At 37.4% G+C, this 12,334-nt stretch overlaps 1 protein-coding gene and 1 pseudogene across 1 annotated transcript; one reads left to right on the top strand and one right to left on the bottom strand.

Annotated features, from left to right (window-relative positions):
• Positions 1-3,496: 3,496 nt before the first annotated feature.
• Positions 3,497-5,604, top strand: LOC133882666 (uncharacterized). Its single transcript, XM_062321870.1, has one exon. It carries the CDS (start codon positions 3,619-3,621, stop codon positions 5,503-5,505), a length of 1,887 nt encoding a protein of 628 aa, XP_062177854.1. The 5' UTR covers positions 3,497-3,618; the 3' UTR covers positions 5,506-5,604.
• Positions 5,605-6,115: 511 nt separating this feature from the next.
• LOC133881346 (chloride channel protein CLC-c-like) lies at positions 6,116-12,334 on the bottom strand (annotated as a pseudogene).

The raw sequence follows: 12,334 nt of genomic DNA, 5'->3' as shown, positions 1-12,334 counted from the left end.
ATCTGGCTGGGCACTAAAACAGGGCTTTTTTCAGTCCGAAGCGCTTATCACCTCTACATGGAGCTGCATCAAAAAAGCAAAGGTGAGTGTTCAAATCCAGTGAAAAGAGATGGCTATTGGCAGGATATTTGGTCACTAAAAGCTCCAAATTCTGTGAAAATGTTTTTGTGGAGGGCCAGCAGAAATATTCTTCCCACAAAGTCTAATTTATTCTTAAAAAGAGTTGTTGACTCAAAAACATGTCCCTGCTGCCTAATAGAAGACGAAGACGTTCTCCACGCCCTTTGGAGTTGCCCAGCTGTACAAGATATTTGGGGGTGCGGTCAACGGATTTTCCAGAAGAGCAGTTTCATGGGAACATTCTTTCAGCAACTGTTCAGATATTTCTCTGATAGGCTGTGCAATGAAGACTTGGTGCTGATGGCTTTTCTTGTTTTAGAGAATTTGGTTCAGAAGAAAAAGAATTGTTTTTGATACGAAATGGATACATCCCTCTACTGTGGTGCAACAAGCTAAGGCTGGCCTTAATGCTTTTCAAGCTAGTATTTCATCTTTGCCGTCTAGGGAAACAAAAGTAGAGGTAAAGGATTCTCCCAAAGGTTGGCAATCTCCTTTTCCTGGCTCTATTAAAATTAATTGGGATGCATCTATCAATAATTCATTGGGTTGTATTGGTATTGGAGTTGTGGCTCGGGACTATGCAGGGAAAGTTGTGGGGGCCAAATGTTCATATTGGAGGCAATCTTTTACGCCGGATACTGCTGAGATGTGTGCAGCACTGGAGGCAGTTGTGTTCTGCAAAGAAGCTGGGTTTCGGGATGTCATTATGGAAGGGGATGCTTTGAACGTCGTCAAAGAAATAAACTCTAACCCTCCTTATCTTTCCCGACTTGGGCATTTTGTAGAGGCTATTAAGAGGGAGCTTGACTTTTTTCAATCTATCCATTTTGTTTATGCGCCTAGAGAATTCAAGTATGCAGTACACGGACTCGCAAAGGAGGCTTCTGCCTTTTGTTTAGATAGTGTGTGGTTGGAAGAGATTCCCAGTTGTATTTCTGATGTTATTCTTAGGGAACAGATTGTCCCTAGATCCTAATTATTGGATCACTATTTGATGATTTATGAAGAATGATTCGATTTGTTCAAAAAAAAAAAAAAAAAAAAGCAATGCCTTGGCATGTAGAACATTATAATTGGACCAACCAAATTTTAATTAAAATCTCAATGTTTTTTTTCTTCTTTTCTTTGTCTACCCATGGCTCAAAAATATCATATATTTTATTCTTTAAATCTTCGTATACTTTATTAAAATAATTTTATATTCATTCTTATTTTAATTAATATTTTTCTCTCATTATGATTGCTCTCGCGAATCATGCAAAACCTTAAAGCTCGTTATCCGTTATCGTCCCAACCCTATTAATTATATTCATTATTTAACACTGCAAAAGTATCTGCAGCAATGACAAAAAGAGAAAAGATAGAAAAGTTTTGGAAAACTTATTTTTTAACAGAGCTAATAACTTTATTGGGAACCAATTGTCAAGAATTGACGAAGAAGAAAGAAAATCTGGGTAGCAATTAAGGGCCTCCACCAAAGCTACTCTACCAAGCTTGCTTTGAAGTTAAATATTAGTGGTACAAACATCAATTATCCATCTGCACATGATTATAAGAAATAAAAACTTGGTGGGAGAGAAAAAACTGAGCTTTCAAAGGCATAAAATTGGACAGGGGATCTGATTAAAACCATTTCCTTACATTCATTATTTAAATGGCTACACGCTTTGGGTAGTTTATAATGTATATTGTGATTTTTCCTTGCACCTTGGGCTGTGTGTGTATATTGATTCTGTATGGACGTCTAGCTCTAAGTATTCTTTTACTGCGAGTTGTTTTGATAAAATAGGCGATTTGCAATTCTTAGCCTGGTGAGCGTGAGCATCATTATCATTAATTTTACAAATTCTCTTTGTATTCTTTTAATAATGAAGTGGAATTTAAAATTATCATTTGATCAAAATTCAATAATGATCAATTATAAGCACAATGATAATTTTAAAAGTCATCTCATTATTAGAGGAACACAAGAGAGACTTGTAAAATTACTCTGTTTTATTAAGTTCCCGAATTGATTAATACCTTCCAAAATTGTTGAACTGATGACATGGAAGTTGAAAATTTTTGCATCCTCAGGTTATCAACTTTTTAGGTTCATAGATAAAAATCATTAGCTTATTAAATGATCAAGTTAGCCCTATTTTTTGGCCCATAGTTAGCCATGTTTTGGATCATTTTCGGCTTATTGTTGTTAAAGGCCTATTTCCGATCACTATTGCAAAATACATCCTTCTCCGGTTATCATTGCCTACCGCCACCAACTCCAATCATTGCAACCGGCTGTCATCATCTCTGGGCCTTTGGCCTCCGCTGCCAACCGCTACCATCTCTTTAAAAAAAAAAAAACCCCACTGTTTCTCCTAGTCTCCAAATCTTCTTTTCTTGTGAATGTAATCATCTCATACATAGCCATCGAAGGTTTTTTCTCTTTCCTTGAGTAGAAAATGACATAGATATTTTTTTTTTATGATAAAGAGAGAGATGGACGTGGGCGAGCAAAACAAAAACAACATTATTTGTGTCAGTTTTAGTCACTTTGTGGTGGAATTATTGTAAAATATGACGTTAGAAAAATGTTTGTAAAAAAAAAAAGATTTAAAAAAATCACAGTAAAAAAAATATGATCATTAAAAAATAAATAATATAAAATAATATAAAAAAAATAGATAATCGGATGTATAGTACCTTTAAAATTTATTAAATAAAATATATAAAATAAGTTTTAATTAATTATTTTGTATATAAAAATACATAAGCCATTGGCTAATCTCTTTGATATGACTTTATTAAGTTTTTATTATTTTTTGCATTGAGATGACTTTATGAAATTATGTTAAAAATTGTGAGCTTAATCTCCATCATATAATCTCTCTCTCTCTCTCTCCGGTTGGTGAGTCACGGTCATATCGGTGCATGGACAACCCGGGCCGTGTGAAGCTTGGGTCTCAACTCTCAAGTGGCACCAATGTTGACTTTTCTCCTAACAAAGACAAAAGAGTTAGATGAGATATTTTTTGGGTATAATGAATAATAAACAGAGGATAACCACAAACTATATATGGACTATGTATGGCCCACCTCACCTGACAAGACACGGACAATTTCAAACAGTTGGCGATTGGGTTGAAAAGAAATGGCAAAGGAAACGTACAACAAAGAAATATATGAATGCCTCTTTTTTCTTTTCTTTTTTTAATAATTAATTTTACTAATTGTTATTGACTAATTTGTAAATATTTTGGTTTATACAGGTGGAGCTTGGCGCAATCGCAATTACGAGGCATCTCAATTATTCATATTAACTAGGGAGTATGGCCCACCTGACTACTCGAAATGTTGAACCCAACCCAAGCAGCTGGCACGCACCACTTCTTTGGCTATTCATACCATCTTATAATTTATTCATATCACGCACACACGACATCTGAATACTAAAAACGCCATCCATCTCTGCAGGGTTTTGTGCGTGCATTAGAGAAACAGAGTGAGAGAGGGGAGATGGAGGTCGAAGAAGATTGCAGTCTATGGCATCACTTGATCTTCTGTGAGGAGCTGGAAAACGATAATAATGACCAGAAGAATCATCTTCCTTGCTCGGTATGCAAAAAAGCAATATTATTGGGAGGTCCCGCCTACAAATGCTTGGAATGCAACTTTTTCCAGCATAAATCATGCCCCGAATCACCATACACAGAAATTGCAGTGACTATCCATAAATATAAGAGAAGACATCACTTGATCGCCGTAGAAGGGCTGGACAATACTGGCAACCAGGAAGTTGTTTGCCCTGGATGCCAGGAACCAGCATTCGGTCCCGCTTACAAATGCTACATCCCGGAATGCACCTTCTTCCTTCACAAATCGTGCTCTGAACAACTATCCCACGTGATACAACACCCCCTCCACCCGGAGCACGCCCTTTTTCTCCAAGCGCCATCACCTCATTTGTGTAATGCTTGCTACAAAAGTTGCAGCAGATCCTTCTTTTACCGTTGTTTCCCCTGTTATTTTCAGCTCGACGTCATATGTGCTTCCTGCCGGAGAACTGATGCCGACGATTGCCACCAACACACATTTCTTCCAATCCTGACGCAGATCCAGTTCGCTTGTCAAGCCTGTGGTGAGGAGGACCCCAAGAAAATTGCATGTCTCTGTACCATCTGCCAACTCTTGATTCATAGTAAGTGTACCCAATATCCGCGCACCATCAAAACTGGCACACATGATCATGTACTCACTCTCACTTATTCTCTTAGTCAAGAAGTCAAGAAACAGGAGAAGGTATTGTGTAGACTCTGCCGTAAGAAGGTGAATACAGAGTATTCAGCGTACTATTGTAAGAAATGTGCCTACATTGCCCACTTGTATTGTGCAAATAGCGTCGGATACTCCAGTGATACCACCGAGTCGGTAGCCAGTAACTCCGTTGGCTATGAATCTCATTTGGTGCATTTGGTGGAAGGGATCGATCTAACAGTGGATGAAAGAGATGGCCCTAAGGAGATCAATCATTTCAGTCATCCACATCATAACTTAATCCTCATCAATGAAAAGCTCGTGAATGTCAAGCGTTGTGAGGCTTGTATGCAATTTATAATTTCGACCCCATTTTATAGTTGCATACAGTGCAATTTCTTTCTCCATTACAGATGTACTAAACTACCTGCAACCATTAAGCGAGGGCTATTTCACGAACATCCACTCACCCTCCTCCCACGGGATGTGAATGCAAGTGGATTGTTCGCGTGTCGTGTTTGTGATCGTACTCACCATGGCTTCCTATATACATGTGGTGAATGTAAATGGTACAAGTCAGGCGTTCAATGTTGTTTAATCCCAGAAATCCTTGAACACGAAGGTCACCGACACTCCCTTTACCTTGTTATAAGATCTTTCGAAATTTGCAACGGTTGTGGTAAAAAAGGTGTGGACTTTAGGTGCACTCATTGCGACGAGTTTACCTTGTGTTTTAGATGTGCAACCCTTCCGCTGGTAGCTAGATATGAACATCATACACATCTACTAAAACTCTCTTATACACGTGAAGATGATTCCGATGACGAATATTATTGTCTAATTTGTGAAGAAGAAAGAAGTGATCCTGATCGCTGGTTCTATTCTTGTGTAACATGTAAGTTCATTGTTCATTCCCAATGCGTTCTTGGAGAGAATCCGTGCATTAACTATGGAAGAACTTTCACAGATAAAGATCACGAGCATCCTCTCACTATTGTCCAAAAGACTACGCATTCCCCTCCATGTGATGCATGTGGTAAGACTTTTATTGAAATGGCCTCAGAATGTACTCAATGTAAATTTAACGTCCATTATAAGTATTGTTTGCAAAAACAACTTAGAAAATTGAGAGTGAAGAACCTTCTTTAACGATTGTCAGTTTAATTAATTGTCACATTTATGTGTATGAAAGAGACGAAGAAGCTGAAAATGATTTATTTCAACAAACGGACATTGCTTACGACTAAAACTCTTTGCTTGTATATATATATTTTTTATTATTATTTGTTTCTGTTTGGATTTGTAGCTTTTTCCAAAGTGTTCTTTTACTACGAGTTGTTTTGATAAAATAGGCAGTTTGCAATTCTTAGCTTGGCGAGCGTCAACCTGTCAATACTTTACAAAATTGTTGAACCAGTCACGTGAAAGTTGAAGATCTTTGCAACTACTTTTCTCATACAAAATGCAAACATATACTCGGGTTATCAACTTTTTAGGTTCATAGATAAAGATCATTAGCTGATGAATTGCTCAATTAAACTAATATATATATATATATATATATATATATATATACCTTATTTGCATTTCCACATTTATTAAAAAAAAAAAAAAAAAAAAAGAGACAAAAAAGAAGCTCCACTGACTTAGAGCTTGAAGTTGCGTTGACAAAAGTAGAATTTGAATACTCTCTTAAATTTCTTGCAAAAGATTGAACTCAACAAATTCATTTTACCCTATGTCAAGAGGGGGGAAAAGGCTCATATTAACTCACCGAAGCATCATGCTTTCTTTGTTATAACAATAAGTTCCATTTCGAAGAATCTAGAAATGAAAATAACAATAATACAATATCAATCAAAATCAAAAAATACTTGAGTTGAGTAGATTGCTTGGTCTTCTATTTGTGAGGGCGAAAGTGTGGATAAAAGCCCCAATATATGTTCTGGCATGAAATCATGTCGTGTCAGGATTCCAACAATTGGAGGCCTCTGCAAAGTGTACAAATTTCAACACTAGTTATACAATTGGCATTTGTGTGAGTTTCAAATATTTTTTATGGTCAAGAGAGAGAGAGAGAGGAGATGTTACCCCTGGTGTCTTTGGCACAACCAACAAGTGCCTAAGGCCAACCTCTCGAAAGAGAAGTGCAGCTTTAGCTAGAGACATTGTCTCCACTACTGTATACGGGGAGGAATTAGTAATGGGATGGAGATCAACATACATCTCCATCTCCTCTTCCTTTATGTCCAAATCCTCCAGCTTGAGCCCCTTGCCTGATCCTGCCTTGGCAAAATCATGGGCTTTGAACCTCTTCATCATATCAGATCCAGTCATCACCCTTTGCCATGTAAACTTCTCTCCTTTAAGCAATACCAGCAGATGAGACCTCAAAACGAGCCCGCACAACTCGGGAGCATTTGAGAAAGGCGGCTCATCAATCACAGGAAACCCGTTATGCCTTGTTATTTTTAGAGCATATAATATAGTCCCCACTTTTTCAACCCCAGAAAATGTAACCAATGGACCAGAAACAACATCACTAGCAACTAAGTGCCTCATGTATGGCTTTGCATGGGCTTTCATATATGGTAACCCCTTCATTTTCACAATTTGGTCATAGACACCCTTGTTGAAACTATCAGCCACAGTTTTCGAAATAAGGAGAACTAGCATCACCAATGGGAGCATTAATAGATCATTAGTAAGTTCAAGTAGTATCACACAGAGAGAAACTGTTATTCTCATCGTGCCCCCCAGAAAGGAGGCAGTTCCTAGTAGGGCAAAGAGGCCCGCATCTAGATCAGAGATAGAACCAAGGAGAATCCCAAGAAGGCGTCCATAAGAGGCCCCAACAAGTATGACAAGAATGAAGAGCCCAGAGGGAACAGCAATTCCGTAAGTGACGATGCCTAGACAGTATATAGAGGCAAAGAAAACCACAAGAGTAGAGAGGTGAAATTCTTTGTCAGAACCAGAGCTAAATAAGTTGCGGATGGCATCATCATTGGTAGTCATAAAAAGGGAGGCAAGGTCATTGTAATGGTTAGGTGGACATTGGAAATTCTTATAGTTTCCAGAACGACCTATAGTAGGGCATTGATCCCCCAAGTTTGTAGGACAAGGAATGCACTCTTATAACCATGGTAGGCCATAAGAGCAACAAGAGGTCAAAAAGGAGATGGCGATGGCAAGAAGGACTTTAAGTGAAGGACCCCCTCCTGCAATTCATTCCCAAAAATCAGCAACAATAAAGCTATAGAAAATTCTATATATCCACAGTTTATTTTTGTAGGAGTAATGCTATATATCACATCAATATGCTGACGTGGCAATGTCAATCCACCAATGATTTTTTTTTTCTCTCTCTTTTAATAATAGCTAATCTAAAGATGAATTGACAATGTCACGTCAACCTAGTGGAAAAATAGTGAAGTATATAGCATTACTCTTTTAGTTGTTATACTAGCAGTTAAAAAGAATTTTTGAGAGCTGTTAATACAGTGTCTGTATACATATGTTATAGAGAAATGTTATATACAACAGTTTTATCCAACATTCGTCCTACAATGCTGACATGCCACTCCCAACTAACCCTTAGATTAATCCTTGTTAAATAAGAAAAAAAATTTCCAATGGTTGGTTGAAAATGCCACTTAAGCATTGTTGGATGAAATTATAGTATTTAGCATTATTCTATGTTATATTTACATATAATTGTGTTCTATGTGTGTGTAACTATATGTATGTGGTTGTGTTGTGTGTGATATCAAAGATAGTAGAGAGACAAATATAACCCATTTGTATACTTACAAATATAAAGGGAATTTCTAGGGCATACTCGTTGATGATGCTATAAGTGCGAAGGACCTTGTCAACAAGATAATTGTAAAGGCTCCCGAAAATGCCTCCAATAACTCCAAGGTATATCACTGCCAGTAGATCTGGGATGCTGTAAGTGGGCTTTGCTGAATTGACATCAAACATGATCAGGCCTCCTTCCCCAAATAGTCCACATTTTCCACTCCGACAAAATACCATGAAAACCCTCAGAACTACTGCTACTACAGCTGCAGTAAAAAATGTCCTCCAAAGAAGAGCACTCCTCCACCTAAAAGTCAAATAGAAGACACTAATTAACTTGAGAAAGAAAGGAGATGAGAACCTCAAGGACCCAAGGGGACAAGGTCTATGCTTATACCATAATTCCAAGAGAATCAGCGAATTTACATCAACCAGATTAAATATTAAACTAAACTTTTAGCATTAAGTTATTGGAATTGCTAAAAAGCAGGACGCCTGCCTGCAGAAATGCTAAAAAGTTTTCCCAGGTTTCATGAGAGATCAAATTAGCTCATTAAGTCCAAATGAGTTATGGACAATTGTAACAAGGTTCACAAGCATCCGATATATAAAAAAAGTCTCCAACCTATTCTATTTTCATTTTTTTCTCTCTAACAAATCTCTGTTTATGTTGTACACCAAATGAAATCACAGGACAAAGAAACATGCATATCTTTTTCGATAAGTAAAAAAACAGATATGCATATCAAATTAAGCTGCATGACTCTCAATGGAATAGCAAAATAAAAACTGAAAAACCAAAGAAACTTGAGTATAATATGAGGTGGCTATCGCACATGGTTTTCTTTCGTCAGATTTTTTTTCCTTCCAAAGCTTTAAGCTGGCAGCTTTTCAATTTATATCTGTATGTGTTCTTCCACCAAGAAAACTTGTTTAAGTAATCTAATAATTTTGTTATGTCTAAAACAGCTCCTTGTGAAAATCTAGCAGTTGCTAACATAACACCAAACAGAGAGAAAAAGAGAGACCATGAAGCTGCTTCTTCCAGTGCAAAGAGAACCCCACCAACTGGGGCACGGAAGGCAGCTGCTACGCCAGCAGCAGCAGCACCACAGGTGATCAAATCCCGCCGGTCACGATCATTTTTAAAGTATCTAAGCCATTTCCAAGTCAACCGATACTTGCGAGAACCACCCTGTCCAAGTAAAGAGGCTACACAGGCACCAGTGTGTACCATAGGTCCTTCCTTACCCACAACAAATCCAGCAGCAACTCCGAAAATGGAACCAAAAATCTGCCACATTTTGATGGTTTAATTAATACAAACTTATTGTCAAAATAACTTCCAAGTTGGTAGATGCACACAATCTTGGACACCTTTAGTACACGATAACTTTACATTTGATTTGGTGCAGAAAATAATAAAGGCTTTAAATTTATCTTACCTTCCAATTTTGGTTTCAGGGTTGGAGTTTTTTTTTTCCTCCTTTGGGGCAAGAAGAAAGGAACAGGGTAAGAGAATTAGAACTAATTTTTATAGTGACAACATTTAGAACATCCGATTGAACGAAAGGAAAGATCTCTAGTATCTACCACATAACAAAGAACTGAAAGCACTAAAGAAATCAGAAGCTGAAAGAAAGAAAGAAGCCAAGAAGAGAAGAGAACATAAGCCAGAGAGAAGAAGAAGAAGCTCGAGAGAAGCCGATAAAACCATGTCAATAATATTATTCATCAAAAGCTACCAAATACATTACAAAATTCTGTTCTTCTTCTTCTTGTGAAGAAGAAAGAAATCCAAATCACCGGTTCTTTTACTGTGTAAAATGCGACTTTTCTGCTCATCCCGGATGCGTTGTTGGGGAGACTCCATGCATTAAGTTTGGAAGAATTTACACACAAAAAGATCACGATCATCCTCTCACTATTGTCCAAAAGACTAAGCACTCACCTCTATGTGATGCTTGTGGTAAGCCCTTTGACGATGTGTCCCTAGAATGCACTCAATGCAAATTCAATATCCACCCAAGGGCTAGTATTAAGTTGCGTGATTGTCTACAAACACTAAGTAAAAAGAGAGTAAAGTAACTTTTCTTGCTTTAGTTAGCTAAATCAGTTACCACATTTTCATGTGTTTGAGACAGAGAGGGGAGAGACAGAGATAGGGAACCTCATTGTTAATAATCATTTTCAATATATATTGATTAGGATTGAAACTCTTGCACGTATATATATTATTTGCATTTGTTCCTATGTCTACCAGCCAATGGTATTAGAAAAATCTTGCTTATCTCTTTCCAGCATTCCTGCTATGTTGTGTTTGGGTGGGGGTAACTTTTAGGATTCTTGAGAATTTTAAAAGATTATCCTGTTTGGTTGCATTTAAGTCAAAGGAACCCAGATGCCCGTGGATTTTTGGATTCCCCCCTCCCTTTTGTTGGGAATGTGGATTCACTTCTAGAGAGGTGGGAATCCACCTTCCCTTGGCCTTGGAAAAGTTTATTTTCTTCTAAAGGACAAAAATGTCCATACTTTTTTGTTAATAAGGCTTGCTAAACATCCTTGTTGAAGCAAGTTTTAGGACGGCCAGATTGGCGGTGGGCTACTTGCAAAATATAGAGAAAAAGTAATAAAAAACCAACGGTCCCAGGGACCAGGGGAGCCTCCTATTTTTCACAATGTACACCTTGGTAGACTCCTCAGAAATATAGCAAGCATCAATAGTAGTGCACGAATTTCCTGATTTTTCATTGCCTAAAAAGTAGTTATAGAAGAGTTAAAGACTTCCATATCCCTCCAGGAAAATTGTTTCTATTTGTATGAAAATGCAATACATTCCCATGAAGTTTCTGATCTTACACACATACTAACACCCACACTCACAGATAATATATATATATATATATATATATAGAGAGAGAGAGAGAGAGAGAGAGAGAGAGAGGAGTTTTAGTTTGTTACTCACCTTTACAAAGAGGGTGCTTGGAGCCAATATAGAATGAGCATCTATACCATTGAGGTAAGCTTTCACCTCAGGTATGCCAGAGCCTGCTGCTGCAGGAGCAACATACGCACAGAGCACAGAAGCAGCAATGGCCAAAACCATGTTACAACCAGCATATGCTCCAAATGCCTGATAATACCTGCACTGGAGTAAAGATCACGTCATAGTTACTAAAAGTTTTACAGGTATAACATAGGGGTACTCCAAGTACCTTAAAAGTTTAACATCAATAGCATATGAAATTCCTGCAATGACAAGACATAATACACTAATGGAACTACCAAAATACACTACTTCCAAGTACCTTCAATAGCACTTAGAAAAAAAAAAAAAAAAAATTACCTCCACAAGAAAGAAATAAAGCAAAGGGAAATTGTATTCTTCATTACTGGATTCCAGTAGTAATTCTAAACTTCCATCTTGGTGTTGCAACATGGTCAGAGCTAAGCATGCACTCAAAAACCAACAATATCAGGGGGTATTGCAATGAAACGGGTGAAAAAGCATCCTGAATGTGTCCTGCCCTTTTAGATAATGAGATTCTAAATACATACTTCAAGACCGCTAGGCCAGTATGCATGAGGTATGCAATTAACCACATAAATACACCACTAAAAAGTAAAACAAAAAAGAGGGCACTGGTTCAGAGGGATGTTAGAATAGGTGTTAAAAGTACATGGAGTTTCAAATCTTTAAGCCTGACAATAAAGAATTTAGCATCACGGGAATATAAATATCAGGTTACGGCTTACAGGAATACTGCTGATACTTTATTCCAAGCAAACAATAAATTGAAAATAAGAGCACCTCCGGCAAAAATAAAAAAATAAAAATTGAAGCATTTGGTAAATTAGATAAAGGCATGATTGCTGTAAGAAACTCCGATACTATTCAGGTGATGGCAGGTAGACTTACTTATCCTTAAGCATGAAGTTGTTCGTGAGCAGAAGTTTATTTGAAACCGGCTATATTCTCAACAGCAAGGTTATTGAACAAGCCAACGAGCCCTGTACTTAAACCAATAAGGAGTGCGAGTGTCCATTTCAAGAAAATATACTGAAATATCTCGGTTTTTATTCTAGATCTCCAATCCTATTTAGAATGATCATTCTCGATAATCCAGTGAATTGCAAATAAACAGAGAGAACATGTATAATAGTTAACAAGCAT

This window comes from Alnus glutinosa, chromosome 11 (assembly GCF_958979055.1).
Source record: "Alnus glutinosa chromosome 11, dhAlnGlut1.1, whole genome shotgun sequence".
Taxonomy (NCBI): Eukaryota; Viridiplantae; Streptophyta; class Magnoliopsida; order Fagales; family Betulaceae; genus Alnus; species Alnus glutinosa.
The sequence above is the reverse complement of the archived record's forward strand: the minus strand, read 5'-3'. Positions and strand labels throughout refer to the sequence as shown.